Genomic DNA, 26,397 nt, shown 5'->3' with positions numbered 1-26,397 from the left:
GAAGAGGGAAACTCCATTGCCGCTCAACCGCACTCGATTTTGCTGCGGTAAGTTAAACCGGCGACGCGGTAGAGGGGCGAAGGGCGCCCATTGGCTCTCGCACGGGGTTGAGGGGGCCGCTTTCATTGGCCGAGAAGGCTGCCAATTGGAGGTCTCCCCACGGCGCCCTGCCCCTTGCTGACAACAGGCGTGTTAGGGTGTGAGGCTGAGTCGTAGCCGGGAAGGAGACGCTGCCCTTTTGAAGCCATGGAACGCCGATGCACGGTGAGGGCTTCTCAATCCCCCCATCAGGAAGGTGGTATTGTCCGGCCCGCTTAGGGCAGGTGCGCGGTGGTGTGTTCCATTATGCGGAAAGGGGTGAGGGGGAGTGAGGGAAATCTGTTATTACCTTTCATTCCAAAGAGCCCTGCGCGAACGAAAGGAGCTCTTGGGCAAGTACTTTGCTGGAAAATGATAATGTCTCAGTTTACGTTGCTGCTGCCGTTTCCTCGTATTTGCCATCACTTCATTTGTAGTATGGTCCTCAGCCCATTTGTGCCATGGCATCCTTTGGCCAAGCCTTTTCCTACCTTCCCAGTTTCCGTTTGTGCTTCCAACTCCGTAAAATTTGGCAACCGTTACTTAGGCTTGCTGCCTTAATGGGTCTCCCTGGTTCAGGTGCAGTTTACCTCAACAAAACGCTAGTTCGTTGCTGGGGGTGGTGGAACTTAAGACATTGCTTGGGGTTGGACGCGTCTGTGACTTAGGATGGCTTTAAAACGGGGTCGGGGAGAGTGGATGAATTGATGGAGGACTGAGCTGCTGGCAAGCTAAGGACAGTCTCCATGGCCAGGGGCAGCCTGCCTCCAAAATGCCACCCCAGAGAGTAGCAAACAGGAGTACAGTACTGTAGTCTCTTTCTTTGCATGCTGTTGCTTTGGGGTTTCCCCGGCATTTACACTTGGTGAAATGCGACTCTCGGCTTTTGTTCTGATTGAGAAAGTCTTTTAAAAGCAAAAGTAAACTGAACATAGTACAGTGGTACCTCGGGTTACATAAGCTTCAGGTTACATACGCTTCGGGTTACAGACTCTGCTAACCCAGAAATAGTACCTCAGGTTAAGAACTTTGCTTCAGGATGAGAACAGAAATTGTGCGGCGGCAGCGGGACGCCCCATTAGCTAAATTGGTGCTTCAGGTTAAGAACGGACCTCCGGAATGAATTAAGTACGTAACCATAGGTACCACTGTATGTCGCTTTGCTAGTGGTGTTTGGTGATGATTATGAAATAGGAACTTAGTGTCCAGGGGCTCTATTCATGGGGGGGGGGCAAGGATGGGATGGCTGTTGGCTTCAAGAGGGCATTTCAGAGGGCTTATTCTGGCTGCAGGCTGCTGAAAGATGCTTTGCATGGGGAGGGTCCCAGGTTCAATCTCCAATGGCACCTCCAGGTAGGGCTGGGAATGTCCCTTCCTGAAACCCTGGAGAACCAGTCAGTGTAGACAATATTAAGCTAGATGGACCAGTGGCCTGTCTCAGAACATGGCAGCTCCCTATGCTCTACTTTGGTCCATAACTCAGTTGCAGAGCATCTGCTTTGCATGTAGAAGGGCCCTGGTTCCATCCCTGGCATCTCTAGATGGGGATGTCCCCTGCCTGAAACCCAGGAGAGCTGCTGCCTGTCAGTGTAGACAGTACTGAGCTAGATGGGCCAGTTGTCTGACTTAACATATGGCAGCTTCCAATGTTCCTATACAATACAACCCACTTACATCAGAACTTGAATATTACTTTGTGTTTCAGGGAGGGGCCATAGCTCTGTGACAGAGAATCTGTTTTGTGTGTAGAAGGTCCCAGGTCCTATTGCCAACATTTCCAGGTAGGACCTAGGAGAGACTCCCTGCTTGAAACTCTGCAATTACATTGCCTGTCTGTGTAGATTGTATTGAGCTGGATGAACCAATGGTCTGACTTGAGACTATCCCATTTTAATTTAGCCATTTCTTCACAACCATGAGGCCTGGTATCTTTCTTTATTTTTAGAGGAAGGGCCATAGTTCAGGGGCAGGGCACCTGCCTTAGACAATGAAGGACCCAGATTCAATCCCTGGCATCTCTAGGTCTGCCTCGGTATGTCCTGTTGCTGAAACCCTGGAGAGCCATTGCTGGCAGTCAGTGCAGGCAATACTAAGTTAGATGGCCCAATAGTCTGACTTGATATAAGGCAACTTCCTATGATGGCAATGATATAGTCACTTAAAAGTTCTATGCCAAGGATTACAACAGAGACGTGATTGAAAATGAAGGAGGGATGAATGCCAGGGATGAGTAGGTGTCCATCAAATTGTAACAAATGTAGCTGGTGTTCTGCACTCCTGCAGACGAGAGTGATGGGTTGGGTTGGGACAACTGATAACCTAGGTGCCTGATGGTAACTAATTTGTACCAACTCTACTGGGTGGTGTGTGTGTGTGTGTGTGCCTGCTCCACTGAGCAAAGGTTGCTGTAAGGAGGGTGTTTTTTTCTGCACATCAATTTGGAAAAGATCTGACACGGGTGTATCAAAAATAAATGCATGCATACATTTAAAGTTTTCCACCCTCTTGTTGCCGTTGCCCAGTTGGCATCACTGTTCATAAGCACTGCTTGAGAAAACCCTGTTGCTTTGCAAATAATCTGACAATTACTGTATTTTTCCATCTATAAGACTCCCCCATGTATAAGACGCCCCCTATTTTGGGGGACTTAGATTTAAGAAAATGGGGGGAGATGTATCTGTGTATAAGAAGCCCCCTAATTTTTGACATTATTTTTTAGGAAAAAAATCTAGTCTTATACATGGAAAAATACGGTACATAGAGCACCTTCTATTCATTTATTTTGAAATCATTGCATGTAGAAGAGTAGCATGTGAAAGAGAAAACCAGATTAGAGTCCTTCCCCTTACAAGCTCCTTTTCTATGTGCGGGGACTTCTTTAAACAAACAAAAAACCACGGAGGAACTAATCAGTCATGTGGACAGCTTAATGTGCCCAGAGACATGCAGCTGAGAAGCAACCCTGACTTGTTACTCTTTGTATCTCTTGGAGTTCTGATTGTCCTTGATTGTCGTCTCCTACAATTCTCAGGTCAGGCCACAAAAAGTCCAGCTGTATCGCCTTAAGAAAAAAAAAAGTCAGTATAACAAGTTATTCTTCAACTCCCACTCTAGCTCAGTGGTTCCCAGAGTGAGCGGATTACCAGGTTTGGGGGGCGGGGAAGAACAACCAAGAGGCTGGAGGTTTAAATTACAATCAGACTTTGAAAAACTGGCATCACTGTATCAAGTTCCTTAATTCCATTGAATGATTTAAACTAGTGTTAGAGTTGGATTATGAATAAAGGTACAATTAATTTTTAGTGTTTTGAATTTTATTGTGTTGTTATGTTCCTTAGTGGGTCATGCAAACTGCTATTCTGAATCATGCTTTTTATTGGGTAAGGTACGGTATGGGGCACTGGGATGAGTTAATGGAAGCATGGGGCAGTGGCCCCAAAAAGTCTGGGAACAGGCTGTCCTGTGTTACAATTATTATAGCACAGATGTATTGTAGGAAGATGCAGCTGTTGATGATCTGGCTACAGCAAAACAATTTTGTTTGAAAAGATGTCCTATGAACTGAAAGTATCTAAAGGGTAGAAATCGAGCAACCTTTTTTAAAAAAAATACATATTGTGATATTGAGGCACATGGTCACTCAGTGCTACCAGGATATGCAAATGTCTGGCTCATTCAAGACTATATAGAACCTTTATCCTAAATAACAACGGAACTCACAAGTAGATAATGTTTTTATTTTTATAAATAGTTATTATTTGTGAAGGGAATTTTTGTATGAGTCAATACTTCATTTTCTGTTTGGAACTGCATAGTGCCCTTGTACTTTGCTTTTCCTGGCTGTGACGCTGTAAGGTTTAGGTTTTTTTTAATTCTTTTCTTTCTTTTCGTTATGTTTGCACGTTTATTTTTGTTAACAAATAAAAATGAAAACTTTTTTTTAAAAAAATCCTCATGTTTGCTTTCTTTTGTTTTTCTTTCCCTTGACTTCAGTCACATTGCATACAGTAGTTTAGTTTGGTCTGATATGCCTCGTAGAGAAAAGCCTTAGTGGAACTTCATGTTCAGGTGCAGTCTACTTGTGTATATTAGTTATTTATTTGTTTGTTTGTTTGTTTGCTGCTTTTTTTCTCCATGGAGCTCAAGGTGGCTTACGTGGTTCCTTCCCCTCCTTGTGTAATCCCCAGAACAGCCCTGCAAGGGTAGATTAGGTTGAGAGGCAGTGACTGGCCCAAAGCCACCCAGTTAGCTTCATGGCCAAGTGCAGGATTTGAACCCTGGCCTCTCCCAGGTCCTAGTACAACACCCTAGCCACTACACCACAACTGTCAGAAGAAAAGGGATGTCTTTTGCCTCCCTTCTCTGCTCATGAGCTGGCCCAAGATGGTCTTCGCTGTTTATTACCCCATGACTGTGCCATTCTGGATGCGCTCTGTGAAAGGGTCCCTCCGTTAGTTCTGTTGTGACTGTCTTCCATTTATTTTTAATTATTTAATTATTGTTTCGTATCTCTGCAACAGGGAGGCGATCTTCCAGATAAGACTGACTGTAGGAGTCTGCCAAAGGAGAGCTGGGTCTCTTGGTGAACTTCTTGGCCCAGGTTGTTCCTCACAGCGTCTTCCAGCACATGCCTACAACCTCTGTCAAAAATGGCATTTCAGAGAACTGAGGGGATGTCCATTATTCAGGCTCTGGCGATGACTGTCGCAGAGATACCGGTATTCCTTTACACAACGTTTGGTCAGGTGAATATGCACATTTAATTCATCCCTACGTTTAGAACTTTGAAGACTGGAATCTTAATTGTATTTTTAGGAGAAGGCCCTAGCTCAGTGGTTAGAGCACCTCCTCTGCATGCAGAAGGACCCAAGATCAGCCCTCAGCAGCATCTCCAGGCAGGGCCGCAGAATGCCCCCTGCCATCCCATGGAAGATGGTGCATGCTTGTTTTCTGCTGCTCCAGAGAGCAGGATTCGAACTAATGGATTCAAATGACAAGAAAGGAGATTCCAGCTAAACCATAGTAGGTGGTGGACTCTCCTTCATTGTAGATTTCTAAACAGAGGTTGGGTGGCCATCTGTCAGGGATCCTTTAGCTGCAATTTCTGCACTGTAGGGGATTGAACTAGATGAGCCTTGGGGTCCCTTCCAACTTTACAATTCTGTGAAGTCCTGGGGGAGCAGCTGCCAGGCAGTGCAGGCAGTATTGAGCTAGGTGGTCTGAAATTGTGGAGAGCAGCTACCAGACAGCACAGGCAACAATAGGTGAGATAGATCAATGGTCTGGTTCAGAACTGGACAGCTTCTAATATGAGAAAGATTTAACTGTGCTGGATAAAAGTTCCTCTGCAAAAATAAATAAATAAATAAATAAATTAACATAGTGCCTGCGGGATAGCTCAGTCAGTAGAGCATGAGACTCTCAATCCCAGGGTTGTGGGTTTGAGCCCCATGTTGGGCAAAAAGATTCCGGCATTGCTGGGGATTGGACTAGATGACCCTCGTGGTCCCTTCCAACTGACCCATTTTATGCTTCTATGATCACCCACCCTGTCACCCTGTGAAGCGCCCACCTTGTGGAACGCCCTCCCATCCAATGTCAAACAGACAAACAGATATATGACTTTAAGAAGACATCTGAAGGCAATCCTGTATAGGGAAGTTTTTAATGTTTGATGTTTTGTTGTGTTTTTATATTTTGCTGTTTTACTGTGTCAAATGTTTTAATTTGTTGGAAGCAACCCAGAGTGGCTGGGGCAACCCAATCAGATGGGTGGCATATAAATAACAAAATTATTGTTATTGCTATTATTACTACCACTACTACTACTATTATTATTTCCCTTCCCCTTTTGAAGTCTGCCTTTTCTCAGCTGAGGCTCACTCCAGGCCTGCGTAAGGTTCTGTTCGCCACAGCGCTTGGGACGGTTGCCTTGGCTCTTGCAGCACACCAGCTGAAGCGTCGTCGTCGTCGTAAGAAGCAGATTGCCCCGGAGAAGGCGGGGGTGAAGCCCACAGGTGTCCCTGTTCCCATCTTGCCAACGAGGCGGGTCCCCTCCGTCAAGAAAGGTGGCTATGATATCAGAGGGAAGCCAACAGAGAAGCTGGCTACCTGATACTTAGTGAGGGCGGGGGGTGGAGAGGGAGTACCAAGGGGTACAAGATGCCACCACACTTAATTGTGTGGAACGGACCTCCTGGTGGGAAGGTGCCACGTCCTGCAGGACATGGTGATAGGTTGAGGGTTTAAAGGACAAGCTAGCCTGGTCCCAAGCTGCTTTAGGTGGAGAGGCGGAGATTGCAGGGCACCTGCAGGCCCCAAGTTATGTTAACGTTACTGCTTGCTTGCATAGATAGATAGATAGATAGATAGATAGATAGATAGATATAGATATAGCCTTTCAGCCAAAAAGGCAGCTCCCATTAATAATCATAAAAATACAATAATGTAAATGCAAACAGTATGGATACTTATTCAAAACGTTTCAACAAGACTAAATGCCAAAAACATCCTCATTTCTACCCCAAAGGCAAATGATGTCTCCTACAAAAATATTAAGGGAAGAGAAGGATGCTTAAGCAGCACCTTCACCTTTTAAGGGTCCCAGGCAGGGCTGGGACTAGGGCAAGGCAGGGGGCAAAGTTGGTGCCCTTTGATGGTTCCAGCAGACTCTCCCTGTAGCAATGCCTAGAAGGCAGCTGGTCCTTCTTATAAGGGTCCCAAACAAACCCCCAGCAATCGGCTAGTCAGAGATTTCCGACGGCTGCCTTTGAAAACAGATGTACTGCAGTTGAGGTTGTCCCCATTTCATCGTAGCAATTAAGACCCCTCATCACAAAGCCTTTTTTTGTTGTTGTTTGAACCGCATGTTCTGTTTTGCAGGTTACTCCAATAAGCGAGTGCAGAGCCCAAGCAGCAAAAGCAACGACACACTCAGTGGGATCTCCTCCATCGAGCCCAGCAAGCACTCCAGCTCTTCTCACAGCCTCGCTTCAGTACGAGTTTCTCTTTGCCTTTTGTTTTCTATCCATGTTTCCTAGCCAGGGTGCTGGGTACAGCCTTGTGGCCCTCTCTGTCTCGCCCTCAGGACTCCCTCCCAGGTCATACTCCCCCGCCAGCCCTGCACTGCCCTCCCCCTGCAGTGCCTGTGTTGCTGAAAGGTATCCTTGAACCAGGAGCATGCCTGTTGTTTGTCTGGAAGGAGACAGAGGGGTGCAGGTGGCAGGGTGTAGAAAGCACTGGTTTTGCATGGCCAGAATGTAGCAAAAATCACAGTTGCAGTGTTTGGGATTTTTGGAGATAATGAGTAAGAGGTTACATGAAAGAATTTTTAAAAGTGTATGCACCTTAAAAAAAAGAAAAGCACGCTTAATGGGGTGGGAACACTTGAGGCTGCTAACGGTTCTTTTTCTTCCTTCTCTTCTCACCTGGTAGATAGTGGTGGCCAACTCTTCCAGCCCGACTCCAGCGTCAGCAGGACCCTGGGAGACACAACCCATAGAAGATCCAGGAGCTGCAGGAGACTGTAGTGCAGAAAACCTCTACTTCCAAGGTCAGGACCTGGCCTGTTGCTGCTATGTACTGTATGAAATGAAATGGTTGCCCCAAAGAAGCTGGAGCAATCTTGTTTTCTGTGGCTCCCATGAATTCAAATTGCAAGGAAGGAGATTCCAAGTAAACGTTAGGCAGAACTTTCTGAGAGGAAGAGCAATTGGACAGTGGAACAGACTCCCACAAGAGGTGCTGATCTATCCTTCATTGGAGGCGTTTAGGCAGAGGTTGGATGGTCGTCTGTCAGGGATATTTTAGCTGTCATTTCTGCCTTACAGAAGGTAGGACTAGACAACCCTTAGAGGTCTCTTCCAACTCTACAATTTTATGATTCTTTGAAAGCAATTGCTAACTTAAAAAAATGTGGCAGCGTTTCTTTTGTGTTGCCAATGGAGAGTTTTCCAATGCTGGCCAGAAAAGAGGGAGAAAAAAGATGAACCCTTTTGACTGCTATATTTCCCCCATCTATTGTAAGAAAACCAGTTGATTTTTTTAAAAATGTGATTCTTTGGCTTCTTTTCTGCCTACCTTGCCTTGACAGGGATGGAGCTGTTTGAAGAGGCCCTGCAGAAGTGGGAACAGGCTCTGACTGCCAGGCAGAGGGACCACACCAGCCCCTCTATCACCTGGGACAACCGTAAAGAACAGGAGTTACTGCCAGAGGATCTCCTGGAGGTATGGCCCCATTAGCTCAGATGTGGGGAAACCTTTGAGCCTCCAGTTGATGCTGAACTACAGCTCCTGGGGCCATTGACCATGCTTTCTGGGGCTGATTGCAGCTGCAGTTCAGCAGCATTCAGCCAGGAAGGGGGGAGTAAAGGGTTCCCCACACCTGAGTTAGTTCAGTGACAGGAGTGAGGAATCTTTGGCCAGAGCACTGAGTTCTAAAGATGCAGGAGCACTGGCTGCACCCTCTGTTTTACAGCCCACACCCCTTGTTACACCTCTCCACAGAGTTCATTTATTGATTGCATCCATATCCCACCTTTTTCTCCAAGGCATTCAATGTGGCACACATGGTTCTTCTCCTCATTTAATCCCCACAACTCTGTGAGGTAGGTTGTAGGCTGAGAGTCAGTGAGTGGCCCCAAGGTTACCCATAGAGCTTCATGGCCAGCTGGTGATTTGAACCCTGGTCTCCTAGGTCCTAGTCCAATGCTTACCACTACATTGCACTGGCACTCATGGTGGTTGCCATGGCAAGGCTGCCTGAATGAAGCTCATGGATCACTGATGGTCTGCAGACCTCACTTTGGGTACCTCCGGCCTCCCTTGCTGCCTGTTGGGGATTTCATTAGATGTTCTTTTTTAAAAAATCAAGCTTGCTGTAAATCATGCCTACTAGCTTCGGGGGCAGGCTGTTGATGGGTGTGAGCCCTACAAGGTTTAATAAATGCTATATATCTTTTTTTCTATTAAGCAGGAATCCCAGAAAATAGAGTTTGCAGAGAAGCTGGAATCCCTCTTGCACCGGGCGTATAACCTCCAGGAAGAATTTGGTTCCACCCTCCCTGCTGACAGCATGCTGCTAGACCTGGGTGAGTAGGGCTAGGATCCAGCTGTGGGCAAAGTTCTAGCTATTACTATTAGTATATACAGTCCTTAACAAACTTGGGACCAGTTTGCCTATCAGATTCCCAACTCCACTTGTGCTTACTTGACTCCTTTGATAGGCAAAACTGGCACTGCTACAGGTCCTGCATAATGCCTGTTTCACAATTGTAAGACCTCAGTTTTTTAGTGTGACAGCACCTACACTTGGGAACTCTCTTCCTTTTGATACCAAGCAGCCATAGAATCATAGACCTTGGTGTGGTCTGACCAAGGCTGAATAGAGTGGGACTATTACGTCCCTTAATCTGGACACAATACTTCTGCTGATGCAGCCCAGAATAGCATTAGCTTTTTCTGTTGCTGCATCACCCTGTTGACTCATGTTAAACTTTTGGAATACTAAGACCCTTAAATTCTTTTTACATGTGCTACTGGCAAGCCAGGTATCCCCCATCTTATGCAAATGGGATGAGCATCCCCTCAATTCCTTAATCCAAGTTGTTAATTAAGATGTTGAATGACAACAGGCCCAGGCCAGGACAGAACCCTGTGGTGTCCCACTTGTTACTTTTCTCCAGGATGATGAAGAACCATAAGTGAGCACTCTTTGGGTTCGGTTAGTCAACTAGCTACAAATCCACCTAGCAGTAACCTCCTCCAGTCACCTTCAGTGTACTCTTTTTGGAATGTACTAAAAACCTTTTTGTTTAGACAAACCTACCAAGATGTTTAGAAAGTTGATGCATGATTAATCTGTTTTTAGGCTTTGGTTATTTCAACTTTTTGAAAGTCTAAAATCATGGTTATTTATTTTTCTTAGTGATCATTATATTGTTACGTGTGTGTGTGTGTGTGTGTGTGTGTGTGTGTGTAAAATTTGTAACCTTCTTAGAGTTCTTGGGGATTTTCTTTGAAAAATCAGGCAGTGCATAAATTGAATGAAACAGGTAAATAGACAAAAAAACAGAGGCAGGACAGACTCCCCCTTGACTTAGCAGGAATGTTCTTTGATATTATACAGGTAAAATTGGGGGTGAGGGTGGTGACCTCAGAAATGTGCGTGTTGAGCATCATACTAGTTTGCTTATTATTTTGATGTCTGAGTCTTCCCACTCCCCTTCTTCCCCAGAGAGAACACTCATGTTCCCACTGACAGAGGAGTCTCTAAGACTCCGGGCTGACGATGATGATGAAAACAGCTTGACCTCTGAGGATTCCTTCTTCTCTGCTGCTGAGGTGATTTGTACTGTGTGCTGTGGTTTTCCAAACTTGCTGCCTTCGTGGTGATGGGAAATCCCTTCCATGTTTGCTTGTCCATTTCAGTAAATTTGCTTTGAGCATGTTGCAGAGGATTGAGCTGTCTTCAAGGCAGTATTGCCCACAAACCATTCCTTTTGGGGGAAAAAGTCCTATAAATAACTAACCAGATTACAAAGCAAATTATTCCTATGGACCCAGAGGTGGTACAGTCATACCTTGGTTGCCGAATGCCTTGGAACTCATATGCTTTGGCTCCTGAACAATCGAAAACTGGAAGTGAGTGTTGCGGTTTTCGAACGATTTTCGGAAGCCAAACGTCCGGCATGGCTTCCACGGCTTCCAATTGGCTTCATTCTGTTTGAGAACCAAGCTATGACTGTACTATCAGTTTCCAGAATTTCAAAGCTTAATGAATAAATATTTTAATCATCTGCTAACAGCTGCAAAGCTAGTAATCACTGTACACTGGAGATCTCTCAGATCTTTTTTGGAGCTTGGATCTCACAGGTCTGGGGCTTGACGGTCATGGACAAATTAACTGCCTTAAAGCCTGAACATCTTACAGGAAAGAGGAGTATCACCTTCCATTCAACATTGTTCGGTTTTATGCAGCATGCACAATCTTTTGAACATGGCTTTTGCCCACCAAGAAGAACACATGGAATACTCTGGAATGACACTTGCAATTAATTATATTACTGATGCTTGTGAAAACAGAAGCTGTGTCCTACTTAGAGACAAATCTGCACTCTGGGAGGGAGTTTTATTTGTTGATGTTACTATGCAATTCTGTTTAAGTTTGGAATCAATAAAATATGTTTTTTTAAAAAACAAAAAAAAGAAGGGCAGTCCTGGGTACAGTGTCATTGCAGTAGTCAAGTCTGGAACTCAGAGAAGCATGGATCAGCTTGGCACAATCCAACCCAACATTGCCTTAGGGCAGCTTGGTATTTAGGAATTGTGGCCTTCGGGTGACATCAGTTTTATTCTGTTACATTTTTGCAGCTCTTTGATTCTTTTCAAATCGGGGATGCTCCTTTCCAGCTCTCCAAGCCGGTCGCGGCATATGAAGAAGCTTTGCAGTTGGTGAAGGATGGACAGGTGTCATGCAGGACTTTCCGGTGAGCAAGCGAGCTGATCTGTACCAGAAAGCTCCATATAGTCTGTGTATTGTGTGCTGCTACTCCTGGGAGGTGGTGGGATTACCTAGAGCAGGTGTTGGCAATGTGTGGCCCTTGGGCTGGATGCAGCCCACGAAGACCATTTTACTGGCCCATCAGTCACCCCTGAACCGAGCCACCTGGTCAGTGAGTCCTCCACACACTGCGCTAAACTGGTGCAGCGCGGTGTGAGGACTCGCCGGAAATTGCGTCTGCGCATGTCCAGATGCCAAAAATTGCTTCTGTGCAGGTGCGGTTTTTGGCGTCTGGCCGTGCACAGAAGCAATTTCTAGCGCTGCGGATATGCGCAGATGTGATTTCAGGCATTGCGCTGCACCAGTCCAGCCCATGGACGATCTCTGTGGGAGTGATCCGCCCATGGCCGGTAAACCTTGTCGACCCCTGACCTAGAGGGATGCTAAGAATCAAGGTGGCTTTAGCACTGGAGGAGTTAACAGGTGTAAAACATTCCTGTTTGAAAAAGCCTACCCAGATGCTTAGAAAGTTGAAGTAATTTTGATCTGTTTTAGTATTTTAATCTGTTTTTGTATTTAGTATGGTATACGATATCTTTATTGTCATTGTCCCATACAGAACAATGAAATTGGAAATCTACGTAAAACATTCAAAAACCCCTAAGAACTCTGAAACCCCATTTTAAAATACAATATACTATAGAGACTCCTTATGCTGCGTTTAGAACCAGAATTGCATTTGCGTAGAAACTGTTTCTCAGGCAGCTAGTCCTGGTCTTTATAACCCTATACCTTCTTCCAGAAGGCAGAAGCTGAAAGAGATCATTTCCAGGGTGTGTACTATCCTGCGCTATCTCTGCAGCTTTCTTATGGCACCTGACAGCATAGATTTGATCTAAGGTGGGAAGAGTGCACCCAGTTATTCTCTCTGCAGTCTTTACAACCCTGGACAGCATTGTTTTTGGTGTGAATGTGGCCAGCAATACATTGTCCTGTCTCACTTTTGGAGATGCCAGTCATTATGTGTCCTGCCTTGCCCCTTGCGGCAGCCATTTTGTCACTGGAACCCATAGGCACTCTCTCACTGACCCTTTCCTCAAGGGATATGTACCTAAGGAGCGTCCTGAATATTTACAGGTACCTCCATTTTCACCCCTCTCTTCTCTTCTAGGACAGAGCTTTTGGGCTGCTATAATAACCACGACTTCCTGGCAAAGCTCCACTGTGTCAGACAAGCCTTTCAGGTAGAGAAATGCCAAGTCTCATCCAGACCCCTATTCCACCTCTGTGCAAATGTGCTACTGTGGTTCTGTTTTGAGAGGTCAGTGGCTGGCTGGGCCCATGATTGGCATGCAAGAGGTCCCATGTTCAACTTCTGGTCTTCTCAAGTTAGACGAATAAGTTGCCAGATAAGAGGAACAGAAGAAGTTGCTTTATACTATGTGTGAGTCCATTGGTCCATCTAGTTCAGTACTGTCTAAATTGACCGGCAGAGGCTCTCCAGGGTTTCAGACAGGGTTTCTTCCCCAGCTCTACCTGGAGACGCAATTGGGGATTGAACCTGGGAGCTTCTGCATGTAAAATAGATACTCTACTGCTGAGCATTTTACCTAAAAAAAAAATAAGATTCTAGTCCTCATGGTTCTAAATAATGAACTAATTTAAATAGCATACTTCTGCCCACACTGACTGGCAGCAGCTCTCCAGAGTTTCAAGAGGGAGACATTCCCAGCCGTACTTGGAGATGCCACTGGGAGGATTGAACCTGGGACCTTCTCTATGCACAACAGATGTTCTAACCCGTGAGCTACAGCCTCTTCTTTTCCTGAGAGCTGCTCCCAATCAGAGAGAAAATAACAGACAGACAATCATCATCTCCTGGCCAAGGGCTACTTAGAATCTTTTACATCAATCACACTGCTGTTTTCCTCCTTCTTTCCATGTAAAGGATTGTTATCTCTGAATGGGACTCTCTTTTGCAGGAACTTCTTCGGGATGACAGAAACCAGTCCTTTTTTGGGGAGGTGGGGAAGCGGATGGTGATGGGGTTGATGATCAAGGCTGAAAAGGTAAGGGGGCCAGTTGAGGGAGAGAGGTGGATTCAGCCATCACCATGGTTGCAGGGGACAGTTCTTACTCCTCATCTATTCCAGTGTTTCCCAAAGTGGGTGGTGGTGCCCTCTGGAGGGGGATTCCCCGGGAGTCTCTAAGAGGCAAGGGACCGGCAGGGATGCCGGAGGTGTAAAGGACTATCACATTTTGAAATGCTGGCATCACTGGGTCAAGTTCTTCAGTTTTGTTGAATTAAAGTTAAATAGTATTAATGGGGTTCTGAACAACTGTGAAATTAACTGCTACTATCATGAAATTGTTAGTTATTATCTTCTTTAGCGGGTCATTCAAACCGCCATTCTGAACAATGCTTTCTGTAGAGTAGCAGGGTGAGTCTATGGAACCCCAAGGGATCAGTGGCCCAGAAAAGTTTGGGAACCACCAATCTATTCGCTCTATAGCAAAGTCAGGGGCAACTTCTGTGGTCATCCAGATGTTGCTAGACTACAACTTTGGTAGTTTCTGCACCATTGGCTGGAGGCTGATTAGAGCTATGAGCCCAGCCATGTCTGTCTACCCAGTTCTCCCACCCCACCTCTAGCAGGGTGACCCAATTTGAACAAGACTGATCTGAAACCACAACCACAACCACTTCACTCCACTTTTTCTTTATTTCTCTATGTGTATATTCCATAGCTACAATTCATAGAGTTCCCCTGTGAAGAGGGATTGATTATTAAGCCATCCTGGGAAGGGTAGCTCTGGGAGAAGAGTGGGGGCGGTTTCCAATTCTCAGCAACCTGAACAAACGGCAGCTCCCAGAATTCTTTGTAGGGGGAGGAGCCATGACTGTTTAAAGTGGCAATATATTGCTTTGAATGTGTTGTGAAGGTGGGGCTTACTTTCTGTTTAGAGCTGACCTGATGAAATGAACACATATAAGTTTAATCGTGCCCATTTTCAGTGGGTCTGCTCTTAGTTAGACTGATGTTGTTCAGTCTGCTGTGATGCTGAGTTGTAGCATAGATTTAGTAACTGAGCTGTCTCTCTGTTCCTCCCCACATCCCAGAACACCAAGGGCTTCCTAGAAAGCTATGACGAGATGCTTCAATATACGCTGAGGCAGGAGACCTGGCCCACAACTCAGAAGGAGTTGGAAGGACGAGGGGTTTGTGTCGTTTTCTCCTTTTTGAAATAAAATAAAAAGTAGTCAGTGAAAGCTGTTGTTATTATTGATTCATACAATTTACATGCCACTTGATTGTAAAAAAGAACAAACTCTAACAACCCTCAAAGCAGTTTGTAAAGAATAAAACAATGGAATTATCAGCAAAAAAGTTTTTTAAAAGATTCAAGCATTGATTAAAATAAGTAAATGGTTCTATTTTATTTTTTTTAACATTATGTTTTAATGCTGTAACCCATGCTGGGACGTTGTGGTGAAGGGCAAGCAATAAATAAACTGTTCTTGTTGAGGCCTGTCAGTTTACCTGTATTTCTCCTTCCCAGGTGGTCTGCATGAGCTTCTTCGATATTGTGTTGGATTTCATCCTTATGGATGCCTTTGAGGACCTGGAGAACCCGCCTTCCTCGGTGCTGGCTGTCCTGCGGAACCGCTGGCTCTCGGACAGCTTCAAGGAGACGGTGCGTCTGCTGGACATACCCCCCACTGGGAAGGAGAAATATTTGTTTTTATTTATTTGAACTTACACCTCTAAGGAGCTGAAGATGGCATACATGGTTCTCCTAATTCTCAGGAGGTAGGCTAGGCTGAGAGAGGCAGTGACTGGCCCAGGGTCACACCCAGTGGGCTTTATGGCCGAGGGGGGATTTGAACTAACTCCGGTCTCCCATGTCCTAGTCCAGCACTCTCACTACACCACCTCACTGGCTCTGATTTATGCCACAGTGCAAATCTTACCCTTAGGGCATCATTCAGCCAGGTTCCAGCTTGTTCTGTGATCCCTGACCCCCAGGGGCGGATTAAGGCCTTTACGGGCCCCATTTGTAATTTGGAATAAAAACAGCACTAAACTGTAAATTTAAATAAACAAACACAGATTTATTGCAACCCATGACAGGATCTGATTTCCTTGCATTATTTTGAACTACACTAGTAGGATGTCCCCCTGGTTTAGGTGGGGATAAGAAAAAAAATGGGGTAAGAGTTGTAAGGAGGTCTAGTAAAGTTCTGATTTTTCTCATGATTGTTTTGAAATATCAAATGTCAAATTATTTATAAATAAATACATTCTATTTTCTTTTGCTTTGCCAGTGCCCAAAGCACGTTTTGGTTGTCCAGAAGTTCCCAGCCCCCACTTAAAATATAGGTCCATTTTCAATCCCTGGACTTGGTCTGGAAAAGTGAATTTCCTCCAGCAAGCCATGAATTGGCCATTAATGCACAAGACGCACACAAATGGGGGGACCTGCTTGACAGGTTTAGGGTAGAGGTGGGTTCTAAGTCTGAGAAGAAGGCTGTGAATTTTAAGGGCTGTTGTTCCAGGAGGTGTCTGGATGATGATTGAGTCAGGCGGAGGGGAGACTAGCCTTGGTGCTCACTGAAGAACAGTTTTCTCCCTTCTCTTGCAAGACTAGAATTCATGAACATCCATTGAAGCTGAATGTTGGAAGATTCAGGACAGATAAAATAAGGTCCATCTTCATGGAGAGCATAGTTAAACTGTGGAATTTGCTCTCACTGGAGGCAGTGATGGCCATCAACCCTAATGGCTTTAAAAAAGGATAGGACAAATTCATGGAGGCTGGCTGTGCATTGCCTCCATAGTTTGAGGCAGCAATGCTTCTGAATACCAGTTGCTAGAAACTGCAAGAGGAGAGAAGACTCTTGTGTTCGAATCCTGCTTGCCGGTTTCCCATTACTAGAAGCTGGTTGGCCACTGTAAGAAGAGGCTGGACTAGATAGGGCATTGGCCTGATCCAGCAAAACTCTTTTGATGTTCTCAGAATTTTTAATTTTTTTACTGGTTTTTTGGAGTGCAACCCTCCCCCCCCCCCCATAAAGTGCTTACAAATTTCTTAGACCCTGATCTTTTCAACCTGAACTTAGAAATCACCTTCAGATATACTGAAATAGCAAGAGATTCCTTGGAGAAAGGTGCAATAGAAAAGATCCGTTGCTTCGTAAATTGTAATGTGGGGACTTCAGACTGTAGTGGTTCAACAGCTGTAGGTTGTCGGCCTTTGAAATAAAAGTTGGCAGTGTGATGACAGTCTTGCTTTTTCCTTTATGTATTTAATTTCAGGCTCTTGCCACTGCCTGCTGGTCGGTTCTGAAAGCTAAGAGGCGGCTTCTATTGGTAAGTTTAATGGTATAGTTGACTTACATACAATGGTTGGTTAGCAAGTTGATTTTTGTGGGGAGGAGGCTAATGGTCTAATTGATTCTCATTTGTAAAAATTTGCTTCCTGATGTCTAGAGGATATTTTGTTTAGTTGTTTACTATGTTCATTATGAATTTTACTGTCTTTTTGTAGCTGATATTTTATGTGTGATGTTTATCTTGATACTAAAGAGGATGTTTTAAAGTCACAATGTGGCTGTATCAGTTTGTTTTGCAGTCCTTATGAGTGGTGTAGTCACATTGCAATGTACAAAGAGTTGCTATCACATCATCATTTTTATTTCTTAAATTTATATCCCGTCCATCACAGGGCAGTTTACAGTATAAAAACACAAAATACACAATGCTAGTCCTACTAGGAGTGGACCCAATAACATTTTTTTGTTTTATTATTTATTTATTGCCAGCTCCCCTACACCTTAAGGTCCCGGGGCAGTTTACAGCATTAAAACATAGTATTAAACACAGTTTGAAACAACTTGCAGTCATGAAAATAAGGGTTAATGGCCATGACCAAGTTAGACCCATCCATTACAGTTGGTCTACTCTTGGTATGCCTTAGTAGGCTACAGCAACCCAAAGTATTTTAATAAAATTGGGTTGCATCCAATGTCAGTCTTGCTCAGAATGGACCTGTTGAAACAGATGGATAACCTCAGGTACATTTATTCTAATGGGTCTGCTCTGAGTAAAAGTTAAAAATATATCCCATTACAGTGTGTGTGTGTGTGTGTGTGTGTGTGTGTGTGTGTGAACCACTGTTCAGTTTGTTTTTCTTTCTCCCACATCAGGTCCCAGACGGCTTCATATCCCATTTCTACTCCGTATCGGAGCATGTCAGCCCTGTTCTTGCCTTTGGTTTCTTGGGGCCAAAGGAGCAGCTCTCCGAGGTTTGCTGCTTCTTCAAGGTAAATAAAGTTAAAAATCATAGAACTGGAGAGTTGGAAGGCTCCCAAAGTCCAACCTCCTGCAATACAGGAAATACAGCTAATTTTAATTAATTTTTGTTAAATCTTGGAGACTGCTTTACCTAAACTTTTCAATTCTAAAGATAAAGAAATAATACGAGTTTCACTGTAACTTAAAAAAAGAAAAAAAGAAAATCCACTTCTGGTCGTACGTTATTTATCTATTTCATAAAATTTATATACTTCTTGACTGTAGAAAGTGGTTAATACTTACTGATTGTTTCTTGCAACACTGCAAACCCACCCCCAAATGGTGTTATGTATTTTTTCTTTAATATCTGCGGTACCATTTGTTACCTGAACATTGAAAAGGAGTCTGAGGACTGCATGAAGTTTCGAGTTCACAAGTTTCCCACCCGCAGCCTAAGACAATGTTCAGTTTTTATTACAAGCTAACTATCTTGCTGGTTCTTTCTCATCCCTTTCCCCAGCACCAGGAGGTGTTGGGGGCCACATGAAATGAGGCCAAGGGCCACATGTGTTTCTCAAGCCACAAATTGCCCAATCCTTCATTTTTTATTGCTAACTATGCTGCTGATTATCTTTCTCCCACTCTCTCTCCTCCCCAGCACCAGATCCTGCAATATTTGAAAGACATGTTTGACCTAGACATTGTGAGATACTCCACAGTCCCGTTGCTAGCAGAAGATATCCTCCAACTCTCTCGGCGCCGCAGTGATATCCTGCTGGGTTACTTGGGGGTTGAGACCATCCCGGAGGTGAACGGGACTCTGCCCAGTGACATTGAACCCTTTGAGGAATTCAACTGAAGCTCGTCCAGGCAACAAGCATCTTCTCTTCTAACAGATTCTCCTGCCCCCACCATTCAGCTGTCCATCCCAACCAAGTGGCTTAATAATTGGCAGCAAAGACACTATTCCGTCCCAACAGTGAGTCAGGGTATTAGCCACTGCCCCAGATGTTCCTTGTTGGATCCAGAGGTTTGGCAAGGGACATTCAAGGGCATTCAGTGAACCTGTTTCTGGCTCATCTGTAGTTCCTGTTTCTTAAAAATCTTTTTCAACTCTAGCATAAAATGTGAAACACATACCAGGGCCTGAGCCACCCCCCTCCAACCCCCCCCCCCAAACCTGCAAGGTGTGTGGGGGGTGTAATGCACAAGAACACTTTTCCTTCCTTTTAAAATGTGTGAATGGATTCCTAATGAAATTGGGGAAGAGAAGATAATTGATTTGTTTTGCTGTGTCTATATGTTTGTAAAGGCTTCTGACTTTGTAAAAACCTTAACAGTTCTGGTATGAATTAGAAGGACAGCAGATTGCTGTCTCTCTGTGCTGTGCTGTCATTGCAGCTGCATTTCACTACATCATGGATTTTAAAATGCCATCATAGTATTTCCTGTGTGCCCCCTTCCACTTCCTCTATCTCTCTGAGTGGGCAGTATCCTTTTGTTTGTTTATTTTTTCACTGAGCACAATGACAGTGCAGTGGGGGGGGGAGTTATGTGTTGTAGCTGTGGGGAGCAAGTAGCTTTGGGCATTTTAAGCTGTGGGGAGGTGGTGTATCGATTTTGTTTGTTACCATGTTTGTTACCTGTGATCCTCAGATGAAGGGTGTTACAGAAATTGGATAAATAATAATGATACGGGAAGCTGTTTGGAGCAGTAAGTTGTATAAAAGAAGATTCAGTTCAGAGAGTTTGGGTGCCTGGAAGGGAGAGGCTGATGGCAAATACTTTAATCCATTCACACCACCACGTGTGGAAAGCACCACATTTGCACTGAGGGATTATCCTTTGACTAAGGTTATGGGACAGACTATATACAATGCATTGAAAAATCAGATTTGGGGCTTTTGGGGGAGAGATGGCTTCCCCCTAGTGAAGGTTGGCAGTATTCTTTATGGAAGAATTAGTGATCGAGGGTCAATTCATTCTGTTACTTAAAACTGAGAATTTGTCTCTTCTTCTCCACCTCCTCCCTTGAGCACACAAGGAGCACTTTAATGTTAGGAGAAACCAAAGCTGTGCGTTACTTATAGACCCAGGGAATTATGGTTTGTTCTACCCAAAAAGTTGGTTTAAAGAATAGAAGTGTGCTCTGTTATCTTGGTTTGTTAAGTATTGTGCCGCATTCATACTGTACAATTAAAGTACTGTGATGCCACCCTTCAATTCTACAATCCTATTCTGTGTCCAACCCCTTACAATGCAGGAATATGCAGCTATCATAGTGCTTTAAATATGTGCTGTGAATGTAGCATGCAGATGCCTTCCAGCTGTTCCTGGACATGGTGTCCTTGTACATAATCTCTGGCCCCCGATCACGTTAGCTGTGCCTGATGGGAGTTCTGCCAAGTCGGAATTGCATCCTGTTGGCTAAACCCCTAATTTGAGAATTTAGAATACTAGAAGGCTTGCAGATGCCTGGAAGGAAATAATAGTGCTTGAATGCCTGAAAATGATGGCTAAGAGGATGAGGGATATTGTAAGAGCTGATTAAGATATTTCTCTTGTATATTTTCACTGTTTTGTCGTCTTGTGTAGCTAACCCATCATGCAGCCACATTCTCTAGCAGTGATGAAGAGACTGAGGCACCGTCCAGAAGTTGTTGGACTCTAATTCCCCTTAGCCAGCATGGCCACGGGTGATGGGAGTTGTAGTCCAGTATCAAGTGGAGGGGGGCCCAGGTTCCCACCAGCCCTGCAGTGTAGGAGTTTCTGTGTGGGAAACGGAAGTGGGAAATGGAAAATGGAAGGGGAAAACACTACAGAGCAAGTGTGGGGAACCTTTGGCACTGCATTGTGTTGCTAAACTTCAACTCCCACTATCCCTGGCTATTGACCGTACATGCTGATACTAATGGGAGTAGTAGTTCAGCAAATATCTGGGGGGGGGGCAAGGGTTCCCCACACTTGATATCAATGCTGGTGGCAAGTGCATGCAAGAGGATGTATTGCTAGTTGTCAAGGACCAAGGGCCCGATCCACTGGAGATGCAGTCATGCAACAAACATATACTTGTGTTCATATTCACAGATAGTGTCAATAACCAGCAGCACTGTTGGAGTGCTTTTCACTTAGGCCTCTTAAGATGCTAAAACATGTCCACACACACAAAAAAAGGGTTTTGGTTCTCAGTCCAATCCTAGGAGAAAATGAATGTGACGGCGTATTTTTCGCAGATTTCAGAGGTCTTTTTACAACCTGTTCCATTAGGTTAAAATGTGTGGGTTGTTTTTAAGGAAAGGAGATACACACAGAGTTTTTTCTATTTGCACGTTAGAATTACTTGTGTAGGTATTTGGTTTCTTTGCTAGAACTTGACTAGAGTTGCCAACTGACCAGAGAAGGAACCTTGCCAAGACTGTTCCTTCGCCTTTTTAACAGCCGCTTGTGCAGAAATCAGCAGGTACAAAGCTTACACATGATCATTTCCTTATGGCAGAACTCATGCATCATGGCAAACCGCAGTTTGCCATCATAAGCTGATTGTGCCTGCTTCTCCTCTCCCCACTAACGGGCAGAGCAGACCAGTCATGACCAGCAGCTTAGTGTTATGATCAAACCATAGATTGTAGACAAGGTTTGTTATTGGCTACAGGCTGTGGTTTGTTTCGGAGTGAAACAAACCATGATCTCCACTTCAGATGTAACACTAAGTGAGTGATTGTGGTTGTTACTCTTAAGCATGAGAGTGGAGGGGCACAGCAGCCGCTATTAGTTCATGAATTGTTTGGTTAACCATTGTTTTATAGCGTATGGTATGTGTGTGAATACAAGCGGTGAGTCTCAGATCAAGAACGGTTTCCTTTATCTCTTTTTAAAGGACATTCCTGTTAAACCTGAAGCTAATGAATGTAACATTTGTGCCTAATCTGTTTCTTTTTTTTAAATTTCATTTTCCTTAATTGTAAAATATTTGTTGGGAGTTTGTTTTGTTTTGTTGTGCTGCATATCTCACGTCTTTTGCAATTTAATTTAAATCTCTTTTTTTCGTATCCCATTAAGGTTTCGGCATTCAAAGTCAAATAAATCTTTCCTTCATTATCAAACTCTCCACTGAGTCTTCTTTTGCTCATACACAAGTAGAACCTGTTCTTCAGATCATGGGTTGCAGAGGTGGGCAGTCGCTTGCTAGACCTCTAAAATCTGCCCCACAACATCATTATTCCTGAGAGCCTTCCATTTAGAAGATGAGGTGGCAGAGGGTTTTATTTGCTTGTGTGCTTTAAACATCAAAAACTTTCCTGCTACTGCAGTATTATTATTTTATCCCCAAACAGCCCAATGGGTGTGATTCTACTGCATCATTTGGGGGAGGTGGGTATGGGGGAGATGGCTTCCTTGTTGGCTAACCTGTTGCTGGAAATGCCTCCATGCTTTTTTTGTGGGGAGAGAAATGGACCCCACAAAAGGAAGACGCGGGAATATTCAGTACTAGACTAATTCACACCTGGGTGAATGTGATTTAAGTTATAATAATTGTGTAGGACATTCAAAGCATGTTGAACACACATGACTCCCCCCACACACCTAAAGAATTGTGGGAAGTCTAGTCTGTTAAGGGTGCTGAGAACTGTTAACTCTGTGAACATAGTGTCCAATTGCCCTAGAAATGCTGGGGCTGTCATGAAAACCCTTAAGCCTTCATGAGTTCTTACTTTGTCATGCAGAGTCCCAAATTCCTAATGCAGCCCCCTTTTTTCCAAGGGGCCAATGGGAAGGTTGGGTTCCTGGGGCTCTCACCCAGCTAGGAAGAAGAGGGAGCAGGGCGGTGCAGACAACAGACAACAGCTGGATGGTGAGGTGGCCAATAGGAAGCACAGAGGCCCTACCAGCATGGGAGGTAGGAGGGAAGGTAACAAATCAAACACAGGGGCAGGAGGCTGCAGCATCCTTGGCCAAGCCAGAGTAGCTGGAAAAGGGCTTTCTTAGAAGCAAGACCTTTTAACTTCTATAGGGCTTACTCCCAGATAATGGCTGGAATCACATGAGGCGAGGCGTGTATCCCAAGTTGATGATGATGTGATATGCAGTCCTATGACTACTCAGAAGTAAATTGCATTGTATTAAATGGTGCTTATCTACCCCATCCCCAAAGTTAATCTGGTTTGGGATTGCAGCCTTGACTAGGAGATAAGAATGGCTTTGCTGAATCAGCTGTCCCTAGAGAATTCTGCTTGCTGCTTGTTTACAGCAAAATAAGGACAACAAAACCAAGAGTTAAAAACAAAACAAACCAACCGAGATTCTTGTGGATCCTAAGATGATCACACACTTGTTATTTCAGCCCAAGTTGTGCTGATCTAGAGTCTTACTTTACCATATACATGGTGTGAGTGAGAGTGTGTATACACATGCATGGCAATGGAAGGGGAGTTGTGTGCAGTGGGGTCAGAGGGAAGTGAAATGCCAGAAACACAGATAGGAACCATTCAAATTAGAATGGTAGGCAGAATAAGCACAGGGACCCTCTAGAACAGCAGTAGGCTATGACATAAACCGTATTGGTAATGGTGAGTGAATTTACATCTGCAAACCATTCAGACCCAAATCACAGAATTGTAGAGTTGGAAGGGACCCCAAGAGTCATCTTGTCCAACCCCTTGCAATGTAGGAATCTCAACTAAAGCATTCATGGCCATCCAACCTCTGCTTAAAAATGGTACGCAAGTGGCTCTCTCTATGTGTATGTAAGTGACCCAAAAGAACACCATGAAATAGTTAGACTAGCCTTCCCTGTGCTTGGGTCCCCAGGTACTGCTGGACTACTTTCCCCATCACCCCTGGGGATTGGAGATTAATATATTATTAATAACAATGATAATGTTGCCCCCGGGGATTGGATAGTAATGCAATATTGATGATGAAAATGATAATAATAATTGCAGTCCAACAGCATGTCTGTCATGCTTGTTTTTTTAATATTGTGCTTCTCCCAAGTAGTTCAGGACAGTGTATATGCTTTCTTCCTCACTCCTTTTCTCCTGACAACCTCCCTGTGAAGGCAGAGACAGATCCAAGGTCAACCAGTGAGCTTTATGGCAGGGGATCTGGACCTCTTGCCACCCCAGTATGACACTCTAGCCCTGGGGTTGGGAAACTTCCTTTCCTTTTTGTAGCCCTGAGGCAACATGCCCTGGTGAGGAACCTTCCAGAAGCCATGTGCCAGTGGCGGGCAGGGCCAGAGGCAGAAGCAAGCATAGCAATGGGGGTTATGTTCCACCCATACAAAACCAAGAGGATTCTACACACACACACACACACAGAGAGAGAGAGAGAGAGAGAGAGAGAGAGAGAGAGAGAGCTCAACAGCTCAGGCTGTAGTGGCCCCAGGGGCTTCAGCAACCCCCCTCAAGGCCGGCGAGCCAAGACTCACTACACATCAATTACACTGAATGTCTTCAATACTTGTAATGTGCTGGGGTGAAGCCCTGGAGACAACAGCACTGAGCTGTATGGACCAGTGGTCTGACATGGTGTAAATCAAACTATGTGTCTAACTGTATAACATAATTATGAACAAGGAAGAACTGGAGCAGAATGGTACAGCATTTGCCTTGCATTCATTCAAGCTCCACAGAGAGCTGGGAACGAACGTGAGTGAGCTCTATGCCCTGTTGGTCTGATTTAGTGTAAGGCAGCTTCCTATGTACATGAGGACATAAGAACATTACTAAATATGGCCAATGGCCCATCTAGTCCAGCCTCCTGTTTTCACAGTGGCTGACCAGATGCTCCAATGGGAAACCCGCAAGCAAGATGCAAGCACAAGAGCAGCTCTCCTCTCCTGCGGCTTCCAGCAACAGGTAATTCAGAAGCATTTCTCCCTCTGACTGTGGAAGAAGAGCAGAGCCATTGTGGCTGGTAGTTGCTTATCTCATATCTTACAGATTAAATGCCCTCCAGTGCATCCAAATAAAATAAATAAGGCACCAGACACTTTGGGCAATTCCACTTTTCTGTCTTCTGCTTCCGAGGTTGTGAAACTAGATCTAACCACTACAACTCTTCTTTTGGATTCCTCCTCATCATCTTGTTATTGACTTTTTCTCTCCTCCTACCTGGTATCTGTTGCCTTGCCTGTAATTATAGTATGAGAGCATCCTGGGGGAATGGATCTGGTGCCTGAGGCTTTGCTGCCAGAGACCCTTGCGAGAGTCAGTCTAGAGGATAGGGGAGAGAAGGAAAATGAACTAATTCCCTCTCACTATCATACAGTATATATTAAGGCTTAAGCCCGTAACAGAATCTTTGGTGGAAGATTCAGAACACATAAAGTACTTAACATAGCACATAGTTAAACTATGGAACTCATTTCCACAGGAGGTAGTGATGGCTTTAAAAGAAGATTGTGGAGGCAGTGCATAGCCATTACGGCTAGTAGCCTTCAATAGCCCTTTCTTCCATGAATTTGTCCAATCCACTTTTAAAGCCACCATGGCTGCTGGCCACGATTGCCTCCAGTGGGAGTTCCAGGCCCATGTGTCAAAGTGTGGAATTATGCACCGTGGCAATCCTGTAAATAAAACCCAGATATCTGCATCAAATTGTTACCTGTTTACTAGAAGTATGTAGGGTCTTCGTGGGATGAACAAAGCCTGCAGGGTTATTTATTTACCCTCCGGCTGCCTAATCCTTCCCAGTTCATTTGCGTTCTGACACAGAGCCGCCCAATTTGAAACAAGCCATCTTGCTAGCTGCCACTACTTCTGTATTTATAAATAGGCAGCTGGAAAGCACTCTTGTAAAAAGAGCTTCTTTTTTTAAAAAAATACTCTGGTAGCATCAGCCAATGTTGTAGTATGAGTGGGTGAAGAGTGAATCACCTACAAGGCACAAGGTTGTAATTACAAGGTAAAGCTGAATGGAAATCAGTGTTTGCATAGCATTATAAGGGAATAAAAAGGAGCAAAACTACAAAACATTAAACTCATATATGTATGTGTATAAATAGCATGCATATACCAGGGTCTGCCATCACTGCCTCCAACACACATCAACCTTCATTCCTCCATACCTAGGCAAGCCCTCCTCCTTGCATAACCCCTCACTCACTGATCCTTTTGCTGCTCATCCCACCCTTCCCTTCAGAGAGGGCTTTTCTGCAGCAAAGTTTAACATCACAGAGCAGTTTGACATACCGCTCTGTGAAGCACCCTCACATTAAACAGCTTGCCTAGGTCGCCCCCTGCCCCTTGTTTACCTCTGCCATCAAGCTGCAGTGGCCAGCTTCAGTTTGCAATAAGTCAGAAGGTTTGTGCCCCTCAGCAGCAGCAATGTATTGCATCCATGTTTTAATCAACTGCTACTAAAATTTTATGTATATTTAAAAAACAAGAAGGGGGTTCCCAATACAAGTAACAAAATAAAGCCACAGGAATGAAATTAGTAAATATGTCTTTAAGTATAAACAGGGACACGGGTGGCACTGTGGGTTAAACCACAGAGCCCAGGGCTTGCCGATCAGGT

General features: G+C 44.5%; 1 protein-coding gene across 8 annotated transcripts; it reads left to right on the top strand.

Moving 5' to 3' along the window:
- MIGA2 (mitoguardin 2) lies at positions 1 to 21,977 on the top strand. Of its 8 annotated transcripts, none has more exons than XM_082208165.1 (16): positions 1 to 47; positions 4,599 to 4,823; positions 5,936 to 6,146; positions 6,961 to 7,073; positions 7,513 to 7,630; positions 8,171 to 8,304; positions 9,050 to 9,167; positions 10,313 to 10,419; positions 11,449 to 11,564; positions 12,750 to 12,822; positions 13,561 to 13,647; positions 14,700 to 14,798; positions 15,140 to 15,274; positions 16,897 to 16,950; positions 17,787 to 17,903; positions 18,533 to 21,977. In XM_082208165.1, the coding sequence occupies exons 2-16, from the start codon at positions 4,728 to 4,730 to the stop codon at positions 18,731 to 18,733; spliced, it is 1,779 nt and encodes a 592-aa protein (XP_082064291.1). In that variant the 5' UTR covers positions 1 to 47; positions 4,599 to 4,727; the 3' UTR covers positions 18,734 to 21,977. The 8 variants fall into 8 exon arrangements, with proteins under 8 accessions (XP_082064291.1, XP_082064295.1, XP_082064294.1 ...); XM_082208169.1 differs by lacking the exon at positions 1 to 47 and adding an exon at positions 116 to 264 and having other exon boundaries at positions 5,951 to 6,146; XM_082208168.1 differs by lacking the exon at positions 1 to 47 and adding an exon at positions 116 to 264 and having other exon boundaries at positions 9,053 to 9,167.
- The last annotated feature ends 4,420 nt before the right edge of the window (positions 21,978 to 26,397 follow it).

This window comes from Podarcis vaucheri (genome assembly GCF_965113315.1).
Source record: "Podarcis vaucheri genome assembly, chromosome: Z".
Taxonomy (NCBI): Eukaryota; Metazoa; Chordata; class Lepidosauria; order Squamata; family Lacertidae; genus Podarcis; species Podarcis vaucheri.
Note: the sequence above shows the minus strand (reverse complement) of the source record. Positions and strands in the feature narration are given on the sequence as shown.